The sequence below is a fragment of the Malaclemys terrapin genome, chromosome 1 (assembly GCF_027887155.1).
Source record: "Malaclemys terrapin pileata isolate rMalTer1 chromosome 1, rMalTer1.hap1, whole genome shotgun sequence".
Classification (NCBI taxonomy): Eukaryota; Metazoa; Chordata; order Testudines; family Emydidae; genus Malaclemys; species Malaclemys terrapin.
The window spans coordinates 245,807,228-245,833,824 of record NC_071505.1 but is presented as its reverse complement, the minus strand read 5'-3'; the positions used below and the strand labels follow the sequence as shown (position 1 = coordinate 245,833,824).

General features: G+C 38.3%; 1 protein-coding gene across 13 annotated transcripts in view; it reads right to left on the bottom strand.

Annotated features, from left to right (window-relative positions):
• Nucleotides 1-574: 574 nt before the first annotated feature.
• LMO7 (LIM domain 7) overlaps nucleotides 575-26,597 on the bottom strand; it is a 185,301-nt gene continuing 159,278 nt past the window's right edge. For 9 of the 13 annotated variants that reach the window (XM_054011491.1, XM_054011445.1, XM_054011467.1 and 6 more), the window contains 14 exons: nucleotides 25,568-25,628; nucleotides 24,355-24,411; nucleotides 24,161-24,199; nucleotides 22,196-22,221; nucleotides 21,774-21,878; nucleotides 18,116-18,208; nucleotides 16,021-16,463; nucleotides 14,183-14,248; nucleotides 11,716-11,768; nucleotides 9,304-9,523; nucleotides 7,990-8,295; nucleotides 6,347-6,455; nucleotides 4,502-4,604; nucleotides 575-1,446 (listed from right to left, as the gene is read on the bottom strand). In XM_054011491.1, the coding sequence (XP_053867466.1) occupies nucleotides 1,424-1,446; nucleotides 4,502-4,604; nucleotides 6,347-6,455; nucleotides 7,990-8,295; nucleotides 9,304-9,523; nucleotides 11,716-11,768; nucleotides 14,183-14,248; nucleotides 16,021-16,463; nucleotides 18,116-18,208; nucleotides 21,774-21,878; nucleotides 22,196-22,221; nucleotides 24,161-24,199; nucleotides 24,355-24,411; nucleotides 25,568-25,628 (1,704 nt within the window). In that variant the 3' untranslated portion in view covers nucleotides 575-1,423. The remainder of the gene's footprint in view (nucleotides 1,447-4,501; nucleotides 4,605-6,346; nucleotides 6,456-7,989; nucleotides 8,296-9,303; nucleotides 9,524-11,715; nucleotides 11,769-14,182; nucleotides 14,249-16,020; nucleotides 16,464-18,115; nucleotides 18,209-21,773; nucleotides 21,879-22,195; nucleotides 22,222-24,160; nucleotides 24,200-24,354; nucleotides 24,412-25,567; nucleotides 25,629-26,597) is intronic. The other 4 variants (XM_054011455.1, XM_054011508.1, XM_054011460.1 and 1 more) reach the window with 3 other exon arrangements.

The following is a 26,597-nucleotide window of genomic DNA, read 5'->3' as shown; positions in this document are numbered from 1 at the left end:
ACATGGGATTTGCTGCCCTTTGATGTGGTACTGCCCAAGACTTGAGTTTGTGCCTCCCTCCCCCTCACTTTTTTTTGAGGCAACCCACCAAATGGTCAAAAAAATTGTGAGCCAAATCCTACATATTGTTGCACCTGCCATGGACTGTGCAGTATGATTGGTCACAATATTATTTTTCTGTCACTTCGGGGTCATTGACAAAAAAAAAAAATGTTGAGAACCACTGTTCACGATTGCATAGTACACATTCCAGCAGAGTTCTCTAACGCAGCAGCAGCAATTTAATGAAGTTCAGGAACTATCTCTGAACAGCCTGGTGGCCCCAACAAAGCTTTTCAGCAAAGCTTCCAACTATCCTTAATTAACTAGCACATGTTATCCAACACACACATTCAGTCAGGTCACTTATACTAAGTTTTGAAAAGAAAAAACAAATGGAGCTTGACGGGGAAAAAAGCTACTACATTTAAATCTGGAGTGAGTGAAACAGGATATAGCAAGAAGTGAGCCACCAGTGTCCCTGTGCATGCATGGTGGTATTGTAAATATTAAACAAGAAATGTTTTACCAAAACAAAAATTCAAACCACCATATTTATTGTTTAGCAAATTCACCCTATGCACCATTCATGGCCCTGGATATTTTGAAAGGCAGGAAAGAGAAGGAAATACTTAATAAATGCAGCATCAGAACATTTATTTACAAATATATTTGAATTCAACAACAAAAAAAATCTCCACTTTCTGGATTAACTTGTTTGAGGGGAAAGTGATAGTTATATTTTTCAATAATAAAGAAGAGAGAGACCCCTTTCCTCCAAACAGGTTCCATTGTTCTTATGCAGAACATTTGCCATCACCACTGAGCAAACAGACTATACTTTACTATTTGTATTTTATTTTCAAAAAGCAAACAGTTTTAGAAACCAGAATACAGAAAGCAAACATTTTGGTGTACATTTTAATGCAGCTTCATATTATTCTAGAGAATTCACTTCGTAGCATATGTCAAAAATAAAGACAGCAATTACAAATACATATTTATATTAACTATTTCAATAGTGCTCATTTAAGAACAAAAAACAAAATACCCTCTTCATATACCATTGGAAACTCTGCTAGTTGATTATCAGCCTCAAAAATGTTTTGAAGTTATTACTGATAAATGTTTGTTCTCCCTTGTGCTTTTAAGTACATTGAACTCAAAAAGTGAATGTGTTTTCCCCCAAGAGATTTCCTTCTTGTGATTACATTCTCATAAATAACTAAAGTTGAATGAAAGATACAATGCATCTTCTACATAATCTAGACAGGCAAAAATGTTACCCTTAAAAAACACAAACAAAATACATATTTATAAATCTACATCACCAGCAACCACCTCCTCTTCTATCTGCAACAATGGTTTCATATTTATGGTTGCTTCACATGGCGGTTGGCTGTCCAGCTATTGGGGTTGGGGAGAAATAGAAAAAAAGTTTTAATTAAGGAAGAGTTTATTGGAGTATTTTAGTAAACGTAAGATACAGAGTTCAAAAATGCCTGTCAAAATAATATCAATCAATATCTATTTGCAGTTCCCTTTTGCAAAAGGTAATTAACACAGCATCTAAATACAAGATAGAATCAACATGCAAACTATAATGAATAGCAACATTGGTTATACTGCAAGAGTAAATCTAACTTGCCATTTAAAACAAACAGATTTTCAATGGTGTATACAATCCACCCAAAAATATTTTAAAACTTGTTCTCAGTCAAAAATATTGAGGGGCTTTAGGGATGGGAGTGGGACATGTTTTTATTTTTTGTCAAATAAACGTTTGCTAGATAGCTAAGCCCTTAACAATCACAAAACTTTTCAATTAACATGTAAAATATCCATCCAATACTCTGCTGCTTTTGCAATATTCAAAAAATATTACAAGTAAATATATTGTACAAAGTTGTTTATTTTATATGTCACTATCATAATAATCCTATAATTTACCATCCCAAGGTTCTTAACCAACCTTCTACCCAAATATATGAGGAAGAAAACGGGCCACTTTACAGCATGTCTGGAAGTTTCACAAATTATAGGTTGTGACAGACCAAGAGGTACAGAAGAGACTAATCAATTCCAGAGTCAAGGCCCTTTTATAGAGAATGCACTATAAACAGCACTCCCATGTCTACAATGGGATGAGATCTAGCTCAAGTGCCTCCACTGATCACAACTGCTGTAACAACATACTGTGGGAAAGGCAGCTTCTCAGGTATCCAAGTCCAGAGAACTGGACTTATTAGGTTAAAAATCAAGATTCCACATAGAAGCAAATTGGTCTCCATTGCAGATCCAGGAGCCCTCTCCTCTAACTTACCCTCTCAATGGCTTAACATACACACTGAACTGGGTAACAAGTTAGAATCCTACAGTAAACCTACATGAGAGCTCCCTTGCCCCGAACTACACTCTAGGTCTTTAAGAAGAGTGGAGAGGAGAGCCACTCCAGAGTAATTCTGTCCAGGGATGGCTACATGTCACCACAGCTTTGTGGACCAGAATATTACAGGCAGATTTAAAAATTAGCAGGGGCACTTCATCCTCATCCACAGCAGCAAATTTTCAACCACCGCCACCACTCAAATACTGGCTAGCTATAGTCAAGAAAATCTGTGGATTCCAAATGCCAGTGTTATATCAGTTACACAGCAATTTTCCCCAAAAAGGGCAAGTGATCAAAGGTAAGTCAGCAAGAGCATATGTGACAAGAAATGGTTTCTTTAGCAGAGGCACCACAATTGTTTTTCAAAAACAAGTGGCATCCCTTTATCTTCTCCAAACACATTAAAAAAACCAACCCAAACTGGAAAGGGTGACTGTAACAAGGGAACCAGTACTTTCTCCTTCCTCCTGCTGGACCTCACCCATCCAGAAAAGACCTGTGGGTTCAGCTCACAGCTTGTAGCCCAGGATATCCCCATTGCCTTCCAAACCTCAGTGAGCCATACAGACCAAAAATTAAATGGAAAAGCTGGAGTGTTTGTCTCTCTGTCATTCATTCTTAGAAACTCTGACACCCCTCTCAAAATTATTAATTTAAAGAAGTTGGGGTTTGCCACATAAAAGTAGCGAAATAGGAGACTCTGGGTAGAGAACTCTTCTCAGAATTAAGAAGTTGTCTAGCACTTTCTGCATTAGCAAAGAGAAAATGCTTTTTATTCAAAGCACCAGCATCAAGCTCACTAAGAATTTTTGTAAATGGTAATAAAGAAAAAATTCTATACTGTATCCTTTAATTAAAACCTGCAATAAAATCAATCCACTGCTGATCTAATACTCCCAAATGAATAACCAATCATGAGGCTATAATTCAAGAGAGAGTAGCTTTGGAGATAGTAACCAACATCCTATCATTAGGATAAACTAATCATTTTCCTAGTATGTGCATAGATCAGTTTTATAAGTAGATGCAATTTTGCAACATGACTGATTTGTTTAGTGAACAGCAATGCCTTTAAAGCTATGCCCACACTGCAACCCAAAGGTGTTATTCGAGCACACTGCAGTCACAATAGCAGTGAAGCCACAGAAGCAAGGGCTGCACTATGGGCTGTACACCCCATCCAGGACCACCCAAGTGGCTAGTCTGTGATTCTGTGGCTTCACTGCTATTGTTAGTCAAGCTAGCTAGATCAAAGCTAGCTCAGATATGCCTACACATGCTGCAGTCACACTTCTGATTGCAGGGTAGCCATACCCTAAGGTGCCACTTCCCCAGATTTGTAAAGAATGAAGCATATCCATAACAACAGGGTGGTAAACCATTGCACAGTATGTTAAGGGAGTGGAAAGTGCAGCCAACAAAGAGAAACAGAAATGAAACCCTTATGAATCAATTCACTAATATTAGGGTTACCATACCATACCCAAAACCTTAGGGTTTTTCCCGGACATGTCCAGCTTTTTGGTCCTCAAATCCCCGTCTGGGGGGAATTGCCAAAAAACCGAACACGTCCGGAAAATGCCGGCATCCCTGTCCCAGTCCCCTGCTTACCTGAGCGGCTCCAGCAGGTTGCGAGCTGCAGGCGGATTCCCCGCTGCAGCGGCGCTGCTGCTGCTCCCCCCAGACACCTCAGCTCTGTGCAGTTGAAGAGCGGAGCTGCCCGAACGCTACCGGCTTCACGGTTTGCCGGGCAGCCCCCAGACCTCCAGACCCTGCGCCCCCAGCCGGGTGCTTCCCCTCCCAGTGGAGGGGGAATGCGGGGTGCTCAGGGGAGGGGACAGAGTTGGGGCGGGGACTTTGGGGAAGGGGCGGAGTTGGGGCGGGGCCAGGGCCAGGGTCCCGTGGAGTGTCCTCTTTTTTAAAACCTTAAATATGGTAACCCTAACTAATATACCAAGTTAACAAAGACTCTCGTGTTTAGCGCTAAGTACAGCAGTAGGCAGACTCTAGGAGCCCCAGAGCAAAAGTAGAAAATAAAGTTTCCACACACTTATTATAGTTTGGTCTCCTTACTTTTAAATCTGACATAGCAGTCATTGCAGAAGAGTTCATTGTTTCGGATCCTGACTTCAGCTCCTGAGTGTGAGCCCCCAAGGTCACGTGCACAAGCTGCGCACTGTATTAAACACCAATAATTAGCAACTTGTTACAAACACTGGGAGACAACATATTCAGAAGCAGCTTATAGTAAAAACCAGCGAAGCCTGAACCATAAACCCAAATTAGCAAAAGCAAACATACAATTTGCAGATTAAAATGCAGCCAACCAGAGGAGACATCATTTAAAGGTGATGACTAGCAAACTAAGAGATGCACATTCTAAACATATAAAAAAAATGATTCAGAGATTAGCTCATGAAATCTTGTTTAAGCTTCAATTTCTCTGAAACAAAATTTTAAAAATGGCACAACATGAAATAACTTGTTCTTGAAACGGCAACAGCAATTTTGGCACAGAACATTTGTGTGTGCCACTTGCAGATTCCATGCAACACTCTCTGCTTTTCATTCTGTTACCTTGCTTTTCAAGACAGGAAGCATTTATGCCCAATTATTCTAAGTGTGTATGCATAATTTAAAAGAATTCTTGGGAGCTTCACATTGCTTCGTTTTGCCAAAACAGAATTCTTGCGCCCCTTTCTTATGCTAATATTAAAATGTTTAAGTATAGTGGGCGAACAATGCATTGCTATAGCGGGAACTAAACAATAGCTCTCGAATCTCCAACTAAGCAGAGGATGCACATGCACCTATAAACCGCATGGTGTGTGGCTGGACTGTCTCTGTATCGCTGTTCATAATATGTGCATGATGGATTTAGAAAATAAAATGTTCTGTAGTCTTCAAGAGGGGTAGCCTCTGTTAAAAATGCTACAGTATGTTGGCATCTAGCAAGGGTAGCAGGAGAAAAAGACAACAAGGAGTCTGGTGGCACCTTAAAGACTAACAGATTTATTTGGGCATAAGCTTTCGTGAGTAAAAACCTCACTTCTTCGGATGCAGGAGAAAAAGAGGTTCTAGAATTAAGATATATTCATTCAGCTGTTCCACAGGGCCTTACACACATTCATAAAAGCCCTTATATAACATCTAAAATAATAAATTCAACTCTGCAGTACTTTGTTCAATGGTGCACTAATCCTAAAACAATTCCCTGTGGGAGAGATCATAATTCCTCCTATGTGCCAGTGCAAAAGGGTAATTCCTCTGTGCTGACTACTCATGTAGCAGGAAATAACATTGAGGAAAGACAGTGGAGAGCTGCTTGTGTGGATTACTATCCTTCCTTCTATGCAGGTGTACAGAAGTAGGTGGGAGCCTTGGCTCGTTTCCCTACAATATGCCACCCAACTCAGCTGGCACAGATTACTTCTTCCCTTCAGCCTGGAGGGAACCAATGATCAGACACACTTAAGTCTTAATCTAGTTTCTCATCTATTCCTGGAGCAGTGCATCTATGTATTGTCCTTTACTAAGGGGTCTATGGCAAAGTGGCAAGATTTTCAGAAGTGACCAGTGATTTTAGTAGACTCAATTTTTGGATACCCAACTTGACACACCATAAAGTGGCCTGATTTTCAGAGGGCAGGTGGCTCAGCATTTTCTGAAAATGCCTTTTTTTAAAAAGTGAAAATTGAAGTGTAGATGTTAAAACTTTAATAACAATCCGAGGAGTAGTATTAAGGTGAATGCTTAATGCCTGTGGATAGGACTGTTGCATGGATATATGCATGTAGCACACAACATGAGTGGAGCATGTAGCATGTGATTAGTAGAGACTTTGCAACCAGAACGCGAAGTAGCCATGCGTGCTCCAAGTTAGTTCCCGTTTCTTCACGGTGTTTCTCCAGCTCTCACCTTAAAACAACGTAAATGATAACAAAGACCAAGAGATTCGATGATCATGGCTGCTCCTTTGCCCAGAACGTTATTACAGTATGAACATATTTTCTTCCCACTGACTGACCTAGATACAGAACAAGAATGTGGCTCAGGTCCTCAAAACCACTTGAAAAGGTTTAAAATATAGACGAAAGTGATCAAGAGCATGATGTCATGAGAAAAAGCATTGAAACAGAGGACTGTGTGCTGCAGTTATGAATAGAAAATTAGGTTATCTGGAAAAAACATCAAAATTAATATGTAATTAAATCTGCAAGCTATAAAAATCTAAAATTTAAATTAGAAAAAAATGTACAGAAACAGACAAAACAAGTGAACATAAGATTTTATGTAGCATTCTTGCGCACTATTTTATCATGTTAAATGCTGGTTGAAGAAGAATTTAAAACAGATATTGCTATGCTTGGAAACTAGTGATACATAGTTTTTGTGCTCCTGTCTCATTTCTTATCTGAAAAACTATTATTAGGGCTACACTTTACTAAAACCTTTTCCAAGAACCACCCTCTGTAGCTTGTTAGATAACTGAAGTCTGGTTCTGGACATACATTAACTCCTTTGAACATGTACCTTATAGAGGTCAATTTCCCTGGGCCAACCAGATTATCTGAAATCCAAAAATGGAAGAGCGAACAAGAGAAGCAGCCATTTTTAAAGGGGTCAATTTTCTTACACTATTAAAAAATTAAGTAGTCTAGCTTTTAAAAAAATCATCAATTTATCAAAATGTTCATGAACGCTAGAGCTAGGAAGGGTGAAGAAATGCTTTTGCAATGGTCTCATTACACCTATTGCATATAACTGTGTGTGCATGAGTTTCCAAAATCTTATATACACATTTGTTTAAAAAAAAGTTTTAAAAACCTGAAAGAGCATGGTTATCTTCACTCCAAAATAAACTATTATTTCCTATGCTGGATTAAAATTAATGGATTAAAAAATTTTTAAAAATGACCTACCCTACAATTACCCAGGATCACTATCCATGAACATTCCTGAGAGTTCCCTGAGACGATGTTGACCACATGTCAGCAAAAGAGATGTGGTCAATAAAATGTGGGTCTTAAAATTTTATGTATTTATTTTTTAAACAAAAGATTCTTGCAAAACCAATAAATGTCAGAAGTGATGTCTGGAAAGTACAAGGAGACTTTTATTATCATTTTTGTAACCCACAAATAATTTTGAGTTGAGTAACTAAAGATTTATTGCTTCACCTTCTCTTTACTACTGTAAGGCGGTAGCAACAAAGCCCTGGGAAACTTTCTGAACAACTATGAGAAACATGAAAGTGATAACACTGTTCTTCTATGGTGCCTTTCAGCGAGATAACTCAAGGCACTTTTCAAATACTAAGTTTTACAACACTCCAGTGTGGAATATTATACAATATAATATAAACAATATAATTATACTGGTTTCACACACAATCAGACTCCAGTATTAAGAGATCAAGTAGCTTGTTTAAGATCAAAGCAAGCCATTGGCAAAGCTTTTACGAGACTCATTAGTTCCAACTCCTCTGCTGCAACTACTATGAGAGTGTCCACAGTTCAGCCAGCTATTTATAAATTTTCAACAGATGGGCAACTACTTACTTGTTCCGCTGCTGAGCTCCTGATTGGGAAGCAGAGGTAGGAGACTGAGCACGCGGTACAGAAGAAGGTGCTGAGGGGAAAGTGTGGGAAGAAGTGGCTGATCTTCCAGAACTGGCTAAAGGAGGTGCTACACTGGAGGAGGGGGTACGCATGTAAGCTCGGTTCGAAGTAGACACTAGTGGAGCAGCAGAGCGACCAAAATCTTGACTAGACGACAAAGATGTGGAAGAGGCAGATTGATTCGTCCAAGGTGGATGTCTCCATGAACTTGTTCTTGCGGAATCAAGATTATCTAAAGATTCACCTCTGAAATGTATAATTGTTATGTGCAGAATATTACTGCCCAGAAACATATCTTCTTATGAACTAAACCTTTATCATGCTTTGATTTTACAAAAAGGAAATATTTAAGTTTTCACTTTACACAGGGTATAAAAATATTCACAGTATCTATTTTAAAGGTTGATTTTCTAAGCATAATTATTTTTGATAACCTGAATATATTATTATATTCCTTTATTAAAAATATTTGAAGAGGCAAACTATTTATCAAAACTGGGCTTCACTAGCCTTGGGGGCAGAGGCGGGGGAAGGGGAAATGACCAAAGAAGGTGAGGGCTAAAGCACTAAAGGTAACAGCAGAACACACTTCAGTACAGCTTTATCAGAGTGAACCAAATCAAATTGTTTTTATTTAGTAATGACACCAGATAGTGGTGGTGTTTGTATTTTTCTCTATGGGATACCAGTTCTAAAATAGATCAATCCTTCCCCGCATTAGTCAGTCACATTGTTCAGAAACCAGCTGTTGGCACAACAACTATGACCTCATGACTGATATCTTACTGTTTCCTAAGTGACAAACCCAACGTTTAGACCCTACACAAGCAACATACACAGAAATTCTGAAATTTCCTACAAGATATTTGTGCATGTTAGAAATTACTGAAAATTATTCAGAACCTATATTTAAGCTTTATTTCACAACAAATTAAATTACTGAGGTTCTCAAATACATGTGCAAATGACAAGGCACATTAATCATTAATTCACATTACTGGTACATCAAAGGAGAAATATGCAATTGAGGAAGTATTCACAGTCCACACAACAACACCTTTATACTCCGTACTTGCAAATATTTGATCTCAGCTATAACACAAGCAAGTTATACCCCACTATGTTGGGATTCAAATGAGCTCAAAATCTTTACTGGCTTTACAATCTGTGCTGCAAAGCAACGTTCGAGCGCCCCAAAACTAAATATTTATCTAGAGGCAAAGTTCAGTTTACAATTTTCAAAAAGAGTCCTACCTCTTCATTGTATTCTGGTGTAGATTAACAGGGTCCTTATGCACACTAGAACTACGCTGTCTAATCCAGCTGTTGTCTGTATGTAGTGATGTTTTCTTTCTCATTTCCTGAAGGATATGTTGTCTCTCTATTTCTGCTGAAGACGGGGCACGCTCTTTCTGAGACCCCTTCTGTGAATCACTGGCATTCCAAGACCTTTCCAAATATTTGTTGTTTGTACCTAATTTGAAAAATACATACATCTGTCAAGTTTGAGGGAGATACAAAAGCTAAAATTAAAAAGCAAATAATTAAACTAGTGTTGCCATATCTGAAGCAACACATGCATCTTTGTGTTATTAATATTTGATGAAGTATAATTTCACCATTTTAGTATTGACTGCCATTACAAAAGCAAATATTACCAGACAACATGCACATTAGAAGCATTAAAGATACCACCAGACAAAAAAGGAAATATCCAGTGTCAAGCCAGCAGTGAACTATCAAATATTCAAGTTAAAGCACAGAAGCAAGCATCAGGTATTCTGTACTTCTAGGTCCTAGGATATAGTGCCAGAACGGGATACGAGTTATTTTGCCCTTCCTCCCTGCCCCGCAACATAAATATCCCTAGGCTGCTTCTTACAGATGTAGGCTTTTCATGTGACGTGTGTCAAATCAAGCAACAAATCATAATTTACAATGTGGCAATTTACAATTAAAAAAAAATCAAATAGAGACAAGCAAAAACTGCTTATCAACCATGGTACAACGCCACACTACTTTTAAACAAATGGGTATTCCCTGCACTTTTAAGGTCAGATGAAAGCCAAAAAGATCCTTTGCTCTAAAAGCCTGAACTCCCCTCCCTCTTTGAAAGAGGCTTTTCTCCAATAATGAGATGGAAGCCTGCCAGAATACACAACTGCATCACAAGTTCCTTCTCCACTTTCAGAATATATAATCCACACCCCTCTAATTATAGGAATTATTCCCTGTTCAAAATGTCAAATTTATTGTGTTTTAGAGGAGACAGTCTTGCTTTAAATGTATCTGCTTCAAACACACCCCTTGCTGGAAACATTTTATCTACTCCCTAGTTACTGGGATATCTAGCCATTGAAGGAAAGGTCAAACTTCTGGTGTAAGGCATCCTTTGGTCCTTACTTAACATCTTAAAAAGGTAGAAAAAACAATGCCACTCTCCTCAAATGAACAGAATTACTAGTGTTTAAAAAAAATAAAAGGAAATCTGTTTTTATTCAGCTATTCTTTGTGCTAGGCCCACTTAAGTGAACAAAACAGTAAGTCACTTCAGTTTCAATATTCCCTCTTCTAATACTGCTTTGACTACAGATTTACTATTGGATTTATTGGTATTGATTAACATGTCAGATATTTCTGGAAGTCTAATCATCTCATTAGTTCTGGTGATTGAGATGTGATTTGAGAAAGTGATCTTCTTGCCAATTTGAGCTGCATTCCCACCTTGGTCTGGGTTAGCATGTTTCATCTGATAAACCATTTGTTTTCTTGTAGTCTCCAGCTCTGATTCTTTTGCCCTTTGCAGAGTCTTCCTACTTTGCTTTTGATTTAACTCATCTTGCAACAGCCATTGAGCAATACCACCTAGTGGTTTTCCATATTCACCTACAGTCACGTTTGCATACACAAACCCATTTATCACTTGTACAAAGTATTTTTTTTAAAGTAGCTTGTTGTATCTTCCATCCTACTGTCTTTAGTAAATCATCCACATTCCCTATACTCAAAGCAGATTATAAAATATCTTGAATATAATTTCTAAAGAGAATGCTATGTAATCTTATATTTTGGCAGCTCCTTAAGAAAATTGAAGCCATTGTTATACCATCATGAAATCATCTCCAGTTGTTTTCATCCCATATACACAGAGTAAATGTTGCAAAACAATTGTGTTAAAAGTATTGCCCCAGTGTTTGTAGCACTGAGTTTTGCTATTCCCAGTGCAAACGCACTAGCATAGTACATCTATTATCCCCATTAGCCCCATTGTTTCTATATTCAATCTACCATTAAAATACAACCTTACACATAACTGTTTAAAAGTATTAATGCACCATATAGATCGTGATTATAATAATGACTAATCCATACCACTTTAAAATAAATTTAAACTAAAGTACATCTTAGTAAAGCATCCAGTCTGAATTTAAACACTGACTTTTGGATAATTTACCACATCCCCTAGATAATCTATTCAAGTGGTTAATTTTTCACACTACTAAAAATCTGATATAGTATGTTGTATACTTGAATTATGAGTGGCAATCAAAAATGTAATTGTTTTGACCTTCAAATATCTAGTTGCTGTAACGACCCTTCGATTGTATTCACGTTTTCATGCGGTTAATAATCAATTAAAGATCTAATAGCAATTAAAGTGCTCACCATTTCTGCTTCTGGGGTAATCATCCAGTTCTGAAGTCGATCTGGATTTATTTCTATAAATACAGAAAACATGCATGAGTTGTATTACCATAGCACCCAAGAGCTCCAGTCATGGTGCAGGACACTGTTGTGTGAGGCACTCTACAAACACAGACCAAAAAGATGGTCTTGCCCCGAAGAGCTTACAATTTAAGTACAAGACAAGATATAACAGATGGATAGACAGATAGACAGACATAGGAGAGTACAAGGAAATAATGAGGCAACACTAGTCAGCATTGACAGGCTGTGGTCTCAGCACACCAGCAGTATAAGCTATTGTTATTTAGTACTTATCTTGCAGTAATTCCCAAAGTCCTCAATTACAGAGTGGAGCATCATTCTCCTAAGTGCTGTACAAATATTTGAAAACATGGTCCCTACCTCATTCCCCTAGATCATTAGACTGGAATATCAATGAAGATCAGACACAGCGCAGCATACCAGTCTAAGGAGGACTATTTCAATTTTTTGGGTGCATGCTTATATTTTTAAGTTTGTTACATGGTGATGTACTTACCACTTCCTAGTTTGGAAGTGCTATTGCAGCTGAAAGAAAAGTATGGCCTTACATGCTACCTGAGGATGTTTCTTGGGAAATCCTTGTGGTTCATTGATCCTATCATGCAGGGGAAAGTGCTTATGAGTTTTAGCTGACAAAAGTCATCAGATGCACAAGAAAATGAATAGTAGGCGAAAGTGTTCTGGCTACCCGGTGTGGAAGTTAACATAGCACCTGGCTGCTGTATGCTTAGCTCGAGCTCATGAAAGTGAGGCTCTGACTGTACATAGAAATATGCTGTTTATTTAGAAAAGGAACAAAGAGCTCATTTCTTGGACAGCAGCTTCAATATTTAAACTATTGATGGCTGTTACAGCAGCATCACTGTATGCATTCACTACCCAGTGCAAAATGAGTCTATCGTATTAAACCAATACGGCCTTTGCATGCAATATTCTTAATTGTATACAGTTTCCTGCTCTCCATATTAATTGTTTGCCCTAACATAGTCTGACCGATCAGTTCTTGCACTGGTCAAGAGCTGGTGTTACAAATGCTCAACTGCATATAGAATCAGTTACAACAGGGAACAAGGAAGCTAGACCTGGTCTTATGCCTCTAGCACCTTTGGCCTCTATCCATGCCTCCACAGCATAACCATTTGGTGCAAAAGCCCTCACCACTTTCTGAGGGCACAGCACTAAGAGGATAGAATACCCATCAGTAGACCTTGGCGAAATATTTTGGACAAATAGTTTATTTGCCAAAAAATGCAGTTTTGGTCAATCCAAAACTATTTGTCAATTTGACAGGAATTCACTAAATAGTTTCAGCCAATTTTTTCCCCAGGATTTAAACACCATTCACAAAATGGGGAGGTGGGGAAGAAGAGGAGAAAAGGAGGAAGAAGAGCTAGTGGTAGTCCTCCCATATAACTGTTAGCCCTGGGCGAGGGTACTCACCTAGGAGGTGAGACACCCTCCATCCCCCTTTCTATTTAAAGTGGAGAAGGGATTTGAACTGAACCTCCAACCTCTCAGAAGAGTGCCATAATGATTTTTGATTCACCAAAAAAATGCAGAATTTTAAGTTTTGATTCAACAAAACCTGGATTTCATTTTCCAGTTTTCAGAACTGCTAGCGAATTAAAAAAAATCATTTATGTGCTCAGTTCCATGCATTAGATGCACCATCTCAGGTCTTGGAGTTTCTTCTTGTGACATCACAAGTGCCATACTTATTTCTATTGAAAGAGTGAACTAATTGCTGAAAAAGGTATACAGATGACTTACAATCAACTGTGGGGTACTATTTGAATTAATGTTGGATGGGATAGTTATGGATAGAAGATATTTTTACAGAAATGGAGAATTTAGTACTTTTAGGATTATTCCAATAATTAAAAGGGAAAGAAAACACAACTGTGCATTAAAATGAACCAATGCACTGTTGAAAAAAAATAGGCAAAGTTTAAAAAAGGGAAAACTAAAAAGATGTGTACCATCTTCCTGATAATTTTGTACTTTCACTATATCCCTCCTTTCCCTGCTTATCTTTTATGTTGCACAATTTTCTGTGTAGGAACCATGCCCTAGCTTGTATAACACATTATGACACAACCACTGTAATAGCGGAGATTGTTTTCCAGTGTCATCAGTCCATTCCCACCCACACATTCACCTCCTTACACTTCCTGGCTTTCTTTATATAAAGATGTTCTATGTTACAAACTGAGCATGGCTTAAAGAAACTAGGTGGCCAAAACTCCTGTAGGTGAAAGCATAGCACAAGGACTGCAAAACAATATTGCTGGTAAGGACTCTAAACTGCACCACACCAAAATGGTTAAAATTTAATGTCAAATCCAAGGCTCTGTAATATAAAGATGAAATTCTAACCTGCCTGGAGATTCAGTATCATACTAACCTGTCAGCAAGGAAGTGGCCAGATGGATCTTCAAAGTTTTTAGATATTTCATAATGGTCATAATGTCTATAAGCAAAAAATAAAATACAATAAAATATATGAAATAAAGTGAACTAAGTAAATATCAAACCCAAATTGGGAAGAGATGAAGAAATAAGGTACAAACAACAGATCCCAACATGTAGACAGCAAACTGAAATTCTAGGAGACTCAGCTCCTGTTTCAGTTAGAAATGAAGTTGCATGACAGATACAGCTTTCAAAGATCTTTATGAAGCCAGTCAGACCTACTATCTGTAAATGACAATAATTATTAACACTGATACCAAAGCGTTAACATTAGAAGAATATGTATATCTATATGAATACAGCTTTTTGGGGCAGGGGCCACATCTTCATACATGTTTGTATAGTGCCTAGCACAATGAAGCTACCATTCCAATTGGACCAGAAAGTGTTGTTAATATTGTTAATACATTTAAAGTCCTACTTCAGCAAAGCAGTTTGCACATGCTTAAGCCCAACCCTGTTTGGCAAATCCTTAAGAGCGCGCACACAAAAAAAAATTGTTTCTCTGATATTTTAGTGAGAGTGGCACTTCTGTGTTACTTGTAACACTAGAAGGTAAAACATTTTCAGAAAGGAATGTTATTTATAAGTTAATGTGTGTCCCTTCCTCCTGCTGTCTTTACTCTTTAAAATAGACTGCTGAAAAAGGTAGTGGAAAGAGATTGTCTGAAATAAATAGATTTAGACTAGGTATTTCTAAAATGCTATGGTATCTAAGCCAATATAAATTATCTCAGATACTGTAGTACAGGGATCAGCAACCTTTGGCACGTGGCCAGTCAGGGAAATCTGCTGGCAGGCTGGGACGGTTTACCTGCAACGTCCGCAGGTTCAGCCGATTGCAGCTCCCACTGGCCGCTGTTTGCTGTTCCAGGCCAATGGGGGCTGCATGAAACAGTGCGGGCTGCGGGATGTACTGGCCGCCGCTACCCGCAGCCCCCATTGGCCTGGAACCATGAACTGCAGCCAGTTGGAGCTGCGATCGGCCGAACCTGCGGACGTTGCAGGTAAACAAACCATCTGGCCCGCCAGCGGATTTCCCTGATGTGCTGCGTGCCAAAGGAAGCAGATCCCTGCTGTAGTATCTTTATTCCACAATTAATAGAAACATATTGCTGTGCTGGTCAAACCACTACAAGATAACAGTAGTAAGTGTTTGATTTAGGAATGCAGACATGCAGCTGGTAGGAAATAATTAACTCAATATTTCATTATAAATCTGTACAGATGTGTTGAACCACAGACAATGCAAATTCCCCATTAATGCTACATAATTTCAATAGAGCTAGGTGATAACCTCAGAAGTTTTCATGGTAAATTTTCAAGTTTTTGGCCCAGCTCTTATCAGTCACCATGTTCACTTGCAAAAACCCTTTTGAACAAAAACCTACGAAAGCAAATAAAACTAATTTTGTTAAAAGACAAAACCACCAGCTTTAATTATGGGCCTGATTCTATCACACCCTTACAAACAGTGAATAGCACTTTACTCTGACACTCAGTGGGATGATGAGCGAAATAAGGTATCACTCAATAGAAGCAAGGATGATAGACCCTTACGTTTGACTGAGATACAAAATGCATATTGGTAGTGTAATGAGACAGGTTTAGGATGTCACAGAATGCATTCTGCTTAGTGACTTCATGTCTCTTTTCTCTTGATATTCACAGAAACATACGTTTAATATGCACATACTTCAGGATATCTGAATTATCTTTGAAAATATACTTTTGAAAAGTAAATGCATCTCTCCCATTGAGTGCGCCAACCTTCGGTATTGGGGCATCTGCATTGGTATCTCCCTTTTTTTTTCCATGCGCCGCTTCTGCTCCTCGGCCTGGGCCTCCGCCCGCCCCTTCTGCTCCTCGGCCTCCGCCCGCCGCTTCTGCTCCTCGGCCTCGGCCTCCGCCCGCCGCTTCTGCTCCTCGGCATACTGTTGTTCCTTTTCTTTCCACTCTCTTTCAAGCTCTAGTTCTTGGGCTTTCCTTTTTTGCTCCAAATGCAGGGCTTTTTCCTCTTGAAGTCTCCTTTCCTCCTGGAGTCTCTGCCTTTCCATTTCCTTCTCTTCCTCATTCTGCTGCTGTTCCTCCCATTCATGTCTTCTGCCTCCTTCGGGAGCATCAGTATCTTCTCCCATGTTTGTTCTCCAGCTAGAAATAGGTGGTGCATGTGCAGTTACCGATACTGTGTTTAAGGTTAGGACAGTCGGCTCCTGTAGGAGAGGGAAATAATGGTTTTAGAAACACAATAGCGCAGGCTACCTATTTAGGAAACGTTTTATTTTGTGACCAGGGACTTGAGGGGAAGGATCTCAGGGGACTCTCGGTGGCAACAAAGAGTGTGCTTCTTAGTTTACGCTTTAGGGATGTCTACAAACAGTCTTCTAAAGTGAGAAGTTCCATTTTATTTGCTAGCCTTGATTACCCCTTTGCTTAGTCTTTCCAAAAACGTCTGCAGCTTTTATTTTTTAAACCACCTTTATGCATGGAACACCCAACCTATGCTGATGCTTCAGGCCATTCTTTCTCCTCTTAAGTCCCTACTGAAAACTCGTTTCCTACACAATTTTCACAATAAGTTAGTGAATATTCACTCACTTTTTTCCTTATTTTACAGGTTTTTAGAAACAACTTTAAGTGAACGACAGTGAGCACATATCTAAACTCAGTATCCATGTTAACTGTAATGATGTAACCCTCATCCTTCAACATCCCTCAACATCTAAAATTTAAGACCATAATGGCCATACTGGGTCAGACCAAGGTCCATCTAGCCCAGTATCCTGTCTTCAGACAGTGGCCAATTCCAGGCACTTCAGAGGGAATGAACAGAACAGGCAATCAAGTGATTCATCCCATCATCCATTCTCAGCTTCTAGCAGTAATTTCTGACATTCTATTTTTATATGCACTCCTCTGAGAAAGGTCTTTGAATGGTTTGTTTCCATGCAGGAAGCAAAATAACCCTTTCAAATGAAGGACTAACGTGTTAGCCCAGATCACACTCCCAGCACTTATGGTTTAAAACAAAAGGTCCTTGTGCGCCTCATAGTGAAAAACTTAACAGCTTAATTGAGGGACACCAGTCTTGCTGTTTAAGTTATATGAGCTTTAGATTTGTTTTGCTTTCCTGTTTACCACTGTATAAGTATAAAGACGCTCGCTGGTACATCTGAAGGAGGAGGGAGGAAGTGCTCCCTGAGCTGATACAGGAACAGAGAACAATGATGCCTCTAAAGCATCTGGACACCCAGAATATAGCCTGTCCAGCTGTAGAACAGACTACAGCTGCAGCAGGAAGCAGCTAAAGAAACTAGACACACTCTGGACATTTTAAGATATATGGAAGACTTTCATCAGCAAGGCTGTAGTTGATTTCTTCTCTAAATTCTTCAGAGGTAGGATGGCTCAGCCTTAAGACCACAATTTAACAAGGTACTTAAGCACATGTCTTAATTTAAGTATGGAATAGTCCTAGTGACTTCAGTGGGACTAGTCATAGGCTAGAAGTTAGGTACATGCTTGATTACTATGCTGAATCGGGGCTGAAGTTGGTCATTTTCACTCTGGTCACAATGATATTGTATAAGTTGGTAACTGGCTTATAAAACAAAACATTTCTTCTGTTCATACAGCTTAGCTGCATGTTGTCCTGCTGTCTTGAATGAGTCTAAACCCAACTGATCACAAAAGTAAACCACCAACTTTGTACAGAGTTATCTCTTTATTTTAGGAGCATTTATTCTCTGCATTGGGCAAATGAGAAAGCAAAAAAGTTATTTGCATATTTAAATACCTACTTCTGCTATTGCTCAAAAAAGGAATGATGAGAAACTTGAAAGGTGAACAAACACGCATCGCCTACCTCATCTAAATATTTGGAACTCTCTCTTTCTGCTTCTTGCTGAGCCTGTAGCCATTCTTCCCGCAATTTCTCCTGTTCACGTTTGTATTTCTCCTGGCGAGAAGAGTCACGGATTATATTAAAAGTAAATAAAAGTGACAGGAAAACACGGCCGTCCTCATTTGTATTAAAATATTTGTTTTAAAAATAATTTTGTGCAAAGCAGTATGTCAAGTATAATAAAAACATAAGCAGCACAGAATTCTAATAGATCTCAGGTGGTGAAATCCTGACCCTAATGAAGTCAAAGGGAATTTTACCATTGACTTCAGGGGAGCCAGGATTTCACCCTAAGCCTCAGAAGACTCACCAACCTATTACATTTCCTATCTTATGATTTGTTTTTGGTTTAGCTATGAAAGTTACTTCTATTAAGCTACAGTAATATCAATCTTAACTATTTATCACAGGACTAAAAACTTTTGCCTTGGTTACAAGTTAGTAATTAGGTTCCTAAAAAAATCACTAATCATTTATTGGACCAACTTACCACACCCACCTTGTGACTGATTATTTATTAATTATTATTATTATCGCCAGAAGTACCCAAAATGCGATTGGCATGGTACAAACACCTAGAGAGGCACAGGCCTTGCCTTGGAAAGATGAAGGGTAGGAAAACTATACACACACACACACATATATATATATATATATATATATATATATATATATACACACACACACATATATATATATATATATATATATATATACACACACACACACATATATATATATATATATATATATATATATACACACACACACATATATATATATATATATATATATATATATACACACACACATATATATATATATATATATATATATATATATATATATATACACACACACATATATATACACACACATATATATATATATATATATATACACACACACATATATATACACACACATATATATACACACACATATATATACACACACATATATATACACACACATATATATACACACACACACACACACACACAGTTTTGTTTTCATGTTGGGTTCATCATCCCCCTTAACAGAGCTTCTGCAGGTTAAATTATACTCAGTTCAACCAATAATCTTTGGATGGTTAATGAATTTGCACATGATACTGAGGATGTAATTTGAAGATAATGAGGTTGTACACGTTTATTGAGAGCAAAGGCCTCGATCCAGCAAAGCACTTAAACACACCACAACTTTACGCACAAGTAGTGCCATTCAGTTAATTTCACTTGGACTACTCACACGCATTACTAAACTGAAGTCTATAATTTGCCCTGAAGAATCTCTCTTACTTGTGATGCGTGGAGACGGAAATATTAGGGTTGCCAACTTTCTAATTACACAACCGAACAACCTTGCCCCATCCCATCCCTTCCCTGAGGCCCCGCCCCAACTCACTCCATCCCCTCTCCCTCCATCACTCGCTCTCCTCTACCCTCACTCACTTTCACCAGGCTGGGGTAGGGGTGAGGGAGTGGGGTGAGGGGTTCAGGGTATGGGAGGGAGCCCTGGACTGTGGCAGGGAGTGTGGGCTCTGAGGTGGGGCTGGGGATGAGGGCTGGGGCAGTGGGTTGGGGTGTGAGGAAAGGGTGATGGGTGCGAGCTCTGGGAGGGAGTTTGGGTGTGGGAGGGGGCTCAGGGATGGAGCAGGGGGTTGGGGTGCAGGCTCTAGGAGGGAGTTTGGGTGCGGGAGGGAGTTCCAACTTGAGGCAGAGGGTTGGAGTGTAGGAGGGGGTTCGGGATTCAGGCTCCGGCCAGGTGGTGCTTGCCTCAGGCAGCTCCCAGTCGGTGGCACAGTGGAGCTAAGAAAGTGGGGCTCCCTGCCTGCACTGGCTCCGCATGGCTCCTGGAAGCGACCAGCATGCCTGGTTTGTAGGTAGAGGGGCAAGGGAGCTCTGTGAGCTGCCCAGGCCTGCAGGTGCCACCCCCACAGTTTCCATTGGCCACAGTTCCTGGCCAACGGGAGCTGCAGAGCTGGCACTTGGGACAGGGGTAGTGTACAGAGCCCCCATCGCTGCCCCTGCGCCTAGGAGCCGGATCCGCATGCTAGCCACTTCTGGGAGCCATGAGAAGCCTGCCTTAGCCCCACTGCACTGCCAACTGGACTTTTAGCAGCCCGATCAGTGGTGCAGACTGTACCTACCAGGGTCCCTTTTCGACTAGGCGTTCTGGTCAAAAACTGGACGCCTGGCAACTGTAGGAAACCTCCCAGCTTAATGCCAAAGCCCAGGCTGGATATGCAGGACTAGCAATTAGAAAAAGTATTGCTTTGGTTCATTCACTGACATTCTCACAAAGCCGTTTTTAGAAAGCCTCTTTCAATGGGGAAGGAAAACAAACTGTAAGTTAGGACTACTTTAACAACAGCTTTTTGTAGCCCTAAATATTTAACACTCTCTAAAGCTGGCCATAAAGAACATGAAGCCTATTTTCTCCTTTTTTTAAAGAGAGGTTAGAAGTGCCCAAGTCACTCTATTCTCTGAGCCTCTACACCTCTCTTGTGAGTGACTGGTCCACTGCTATCCCGAAATATTAGGCTATACAACACCAAGTTATCACAGATGCATAATTCCCAATACAAACCATTGTTGGAAAAATTAGTTCAATAGTAGCTGTCTTTTTTGTTTTAATACATATTACTAGTATCCTAGTCCAGATAAAATATTATATTCCATTGCTTAATTTTCTATTGTGACTGATAACCAAGAAAACTGGAAGTGAAGGTCACCTATTATAGAAAAATAAAGTTTTAATCAAAATTAATGAAGACCAAAAGATATCCTGTATGGTCCATGCACAGCATTTAAAATTATGGTTAGTTTGGCAAACTACAAATATGAATGAACTGTTCTTAAAATGAGCCATCTTATAAATATTAATTAAAAATTAAAAGATTAATTGTAAACAAATCATTCTGAAATCAATTAGCTGGGTTATAGACCTGTAAGTAGAGCTGGTTGAAAAGCCATTTCTTTCTAGTGAAAATTATGAAAAAAAAATTTCATTCGAAGTTGTTTATTTAATTGTTTTGTAGGGAAAATTCAAAACAAAACAATGTACATCACATCAACATTTTGTTTCAATTCACCTTTTGAAACAGTACATTTTGATTTTCAGTTTGGGGATTTTTGGTGCATTTTCCCCTCAGCCTCTCCCTCCCCCCCCCCTTTTTTTTTTTTATTTGCCACTGACTGCAATAAAACCCTGATCATTATTATTCCCCCCTCCCCCTTTTTCCACTCTAACTTTTCAAACTCTCTAAATTTGGAAAAGTTAGAGTGACAAAAGGAAAAATGAAACTAACTCTGCTATTGTGTAACTTTTCCAGAATTGGATAGGTTCAGAAAAGTAGGCCATCCAAAGTCTAATAATAATTGTTAATACTTCTGCTGCTTTTATTCATAGATCTCATAGCACTTTAGAAACTTGAATGAGTGGAATTATTGTACAAATGGGAGAAGTGAGGTGCACAGAAGTGAAACCACTCATCCAATGTTGTACAGCATCTCAGAGGCAGAGCTGGAAACAGCCTAAGTCTACTGAATGGCAGTCCGATATCCTTCCCTCAGTCAAGGGAATCCCTGTCTAGGAGTACGTAGTTAAACTGTACCTGAAGTAAACGTTCCTGTTCTTTCTGCCATTTTTCCTGTCGTTTCCTCTCTTCTTCTTGGTCCCAAGTCCAACGACTAGGAGCATTAATAGATGGAACTGGGAGCTAAAACATCACAAAAAGAGGATGATTAATCTACTGTCATTTTAAAAACACATTTTTAAAAGCTAGATACAAAAACATTTACGAACCTTAGTGCAATAAGAACCTACACACTAACAACAGTGAAATTGTAACCATTATTACGAGCTTTAAAAAAGGTTTATTCAGCAATCTGGATAGGTTTCTGACCAAAATAAGAGCATGCAATATAAGAACAATAGGAAACCTAAAAGCAGGGTTCCAGGAAATGAACAAAGCCAGAAAAACTAATAACCTCTTCCATTAAATTTATTTATAAGCAGTTTGTAAGCAGTACTCACATCAGACACTGCAGGCTCCGAGCCTCCTGTAGGATTTAGGGTAGGGAGGGGAAATAGAAAAAATGAAAAAAACATTACAATTATGTGTTATGAGGTTTGTTTAAATGTGGAAAGTTTCACTTGTATGAATTCCAGGATATAATTTGTTAAACTTTAAACCATACTTGTTTCATTTGACCCTATTCCCTTTATTTAGGTCAAGGAATCAAACTAATACACATCTATCCAGGAAGTTTTTGAAAAGAGAATAACCCTATAACATGTTCAAATCTTTCAGACGCTATCTATAATTACTTGGTCTTGAATTAGCAGTTCATTGCCAGCCTTGTAACATGAAGGACTAATTACAGTTTTCCCATAGCTACTCTGAAAAAATAACTCAATGCTGTTTCATAATCAAATAAGCTACTCTCTTAACTTAAACAGTTTTGTTAGGATTCAGTTATACTGGTTATATATTCAGGATGCTAGAGACTCACATTTTACATGTATTAATACCAATAGGCCTTCCAAAAGCAACTAATCTTCCATTACTAACCAAGATAAATACCTCCTACTCCACTCCCATAGAGAGGGCATCTTCGACTTTTTCCACACTTGATAGTGTGTGTCAAACCTGATATTTGAAGGTTGTCACTCTAGCTCTGAGCTTATGCCACAGTGATAAAAAACTGCATGCATTGCACTGATAAACTAAACACTGTGGAAAAACTGTGGGAAATACACACTTACGATTCAGGTTTTTGTTTTGTTTGGTTTATTTAAAAAACAAATTCCTGTCCATTTAATTTTATTGTCCAAAATAACCAATAGTTTAAATCATGTTACTCATCTGCAAAATTTAATTGGTGGGAAAAAAATAACAGGAAAGCAACCTATTGGAACCTATTATTTTCCTACACCATAACAAAACCTGGAGAAAGTGGAGCAAATTTGGTGTACAAAAAAGCATAATGGCTCAGAGGCCTTATGTCAAATTAATGTAGGTTCATTTTTATATTAATTATATATCTTCAAAAACAGGAATTTATAATTAGTGACAAAATTAAAGCTCCTTAAGTGAAACTATTAACATACCATATATTTTAACTATTAATACAATATGTATGTGGATATTCATAGTATGCTTTACTCTATGAAAAGAGGTTGTTTTTTTTTTTGCAAATGAGGGAAAAAGGATTGCAAATAAAATACTGCTATTAAATTAATTATATGAAAAATAATAAGGAAACAAAATATTTAACCAAGGAAAATACAGTATTATCTTAACAGTTTGTTCAAAATTTCATTATGTTTAAAAATACAAAGCACAAATTTAGAAATGAACAGCATGAAGTGTGCAGTGGCATTTCAAATGTCACTTTAAAAAGACAACCACTCAGTGAATTCCTAGCTCTCCCGGAGTCAATGGCAAAATGCTATTGACTTCCATGGGTCCAGAATTTCATCCTCAAGGTCTACAGCAAAATATTGAAACATACAAAACCATTTTGAAGACAGTGTTAAATATTCAACATTAGTGAAAATATGAGATGTGACATGCAGAACATACCAGAAAAGCAAGCCTACAAAACTGTAATGAGAGCTTTATTTTGCACACCTTAAAGCATAATAATAATAAAAAAATACAATTCTTTTTTTGCAAAATTTGTATTGCATTTTTTTTTTTACTTGGTCATTGTTACCTACTTTATAATAGTAAGTTATCCATTTTATTGTATTCTATCAATTTGGACATAGGTGTAAAGCAGCAGCTTTGAATAAACTGAATTTACTATTAAATATTTTAACAACTCTTTAGCCTCTGCACTAAAACTGTGCTGGAATGGTCAGTTTTAAGCTGTTTTGTAGGGAGTTGCAAACCTGAAACAAATCTGTTACAAGTGGAAAAGTGTTTTGAACAGCATCTCACAGGTTTAAAAAGTTTTACATATACAAAAAAAAAAATCACACAAAGCCCATTACCACAAAGGTAGACCCATGAATTGTAACAACCTGATGACCCTGGAGAAAGAACGGAAATGGATTATGTTGCTTTGTCATGGTTGCAACAAACAACACTGAAAAGGTTTAGTACCCAGCACCAGAGACTTAATAGGTAGAATGTACAGTGGGAACAATTTCATGAAAGTACATGAAATGTTAGCTTTTTGTTTTACCTTGTTCAAAAAATTGTGACCGTCTTTTTAAGTTTTTCAAAGAAATAGGTTCAGATTCTATTTGAAAAATACAAAGAATACAAAAAAGTCAATACGGTGCTAACTACATTTTTTTTTTAATGACTATCGCCACTGGATAACAAATGACATTCATCAAACCTTTCCAATCTACAGTAACATCACTTGAAAAAAACTGAGGGATAGAGAAAACCTAACCTTTTATTATAACAAATGCAGATTTTTTTTAGTAGGTTACATCACACAAAGATTAGTACTTCATTTTAGTACAACTGCTATCCATCTACTATAACAGCATGGTTGACCCACTTTGTGTGGGCCTGGAGATCTGGCAGCACCATTTTTCTTACTTAAGATCCCACCCAGATTTTAAAAGTCTCTGATAGATTTTACAAACTCAGATTCCTTGGCATCTTTTCTCCTCTACTACCCTCAATTTAACTGTGAGTCAAATGCAATGGCGCCTTTGCCTATGTATATATTCTCCTGTTCACAAGGCTCACCTATAATCCACCATGCACATTTACAATACTATACAATGTAATTGCATAAGTGATTCCCATTAGGGAATTAGAATTCTATTAGAAGGTTTAAGTGCCTACTTTCCCTCCCCTTCTTCCCTCCCCCCAAGGCTACCTTTGTTAACAGAGTCACTATCAGTTATAGCACAGAGCCAACAATAAGCAGTCCACATACGGGGGGGTTTGGATGGGGGGGTGGAGGGAAGTATCACACTTGAGTTCTAGCAAAACAGATATTTGGATGCTCTTCATCCCATGTCTCCAGAAAGGAGGTTGGAAGGGAGAGAAACCAAATATTCAAATTCTTAAAGGCAGAGGAAAGACTGATCAGCATAAGGCATCTTTATGTTATAACCACCATTGCAGAATGGATAGGTGGAGTTAAGTTTCTGTATCTTCTTGTTTCTCCTCTTTCATCCCTACCATACAGTCAGTCCACAACCAGTCATGCTGAGATCTAGGAACTTATCAGTACTATGTTTGCAGTTCTTAAACCATTCAATGCTCCCTGGAATAGAACTCCATGCCTCTCAGATGCAATTGGACCTACGTGCTACACTTGTAGCTTTCATTTTCTCAGAGGCCTAATATTTATTTCACTGTACTAGTAATATTTACAGATATAATCCATGTTCTCTCCTCTCAATTAGTAGCTGAAAATATTGACAGTTTACCTTTTTGTTCATTAGAGCTGGGATCTGCTTGCATTCCATTTATCACTTTTGCTCCAGTATCCTACAAATAGGAAACTATTTTAGTATAATTTCATGTGAATCAAGTTTAACATTTCCTCCCATAGGAATTCCACACAGCAAAGTGTGTCAGGTTGTTATAAATTCCTCAAGTTAAAGAAATTGTTTAAATCTTCTTGCATATATTTTATATAATAAAAAGACCGTAGGCATTAGCTGGGATTAATGACCAGTTGCAAGATGATGGCCGAAAGGAAACCATTTTCTGGTGACTTAATGTCATGGGCCAAGATGGATACCCCAGTGTTTTGTTTATAAATAAAAGTACACAATTTCTGTTTCTTGGAATGGCAGCATTCATTTAAACTGGAAATCCCTTGTACTGCGCATTTCTAAAGAATTCATGCTCTAAGGGTTATTATAATCAAAAATATGTTCTGATTAAACTTAAAACAGCTGGTACTTTTTTTTTTGTATTGCTTACACTCATCTGGGCATAGAGAGGTCACTCAAAATGTGTTATTGGCCTTAAACAACATCATCTCAGTATTAGCAGTATCCCATGTGTTTCCTATAATAAGCATATGGAAGTAAAGGGAATACAGCAAACCCTGCAGTAACTTTATTTAAGGCAAAATTGGCAAATTTTTAAAGGTGACCACTACATGTACATAACTTAACAATAATTCAAGTACACAAACAATATAATGACAAAACCAAACTGCTCCTCACTCCTTGTCTACTGAAAAAAGCCATCAATCTTCATTCAGTAAAGATGTTCACGCTTATTTTATTATGCAGCCAGGAAGACCAAACAGTATGTCGTCATTCTGAATAAATTAGTAAATCTAAACTCTAGATGCAGGGGAGAATCACCCCTAGACTCAACAAGGGCAAAGGGGAATCAGGGAACCCTCTGATTCTGTACCGGCCTGGCGCAGACATCAAGAGCAGCCTAGTGGCTGCTCTAAATTATATCAGCGGCGGATTGAAAAAACAGAGATCCAATCTG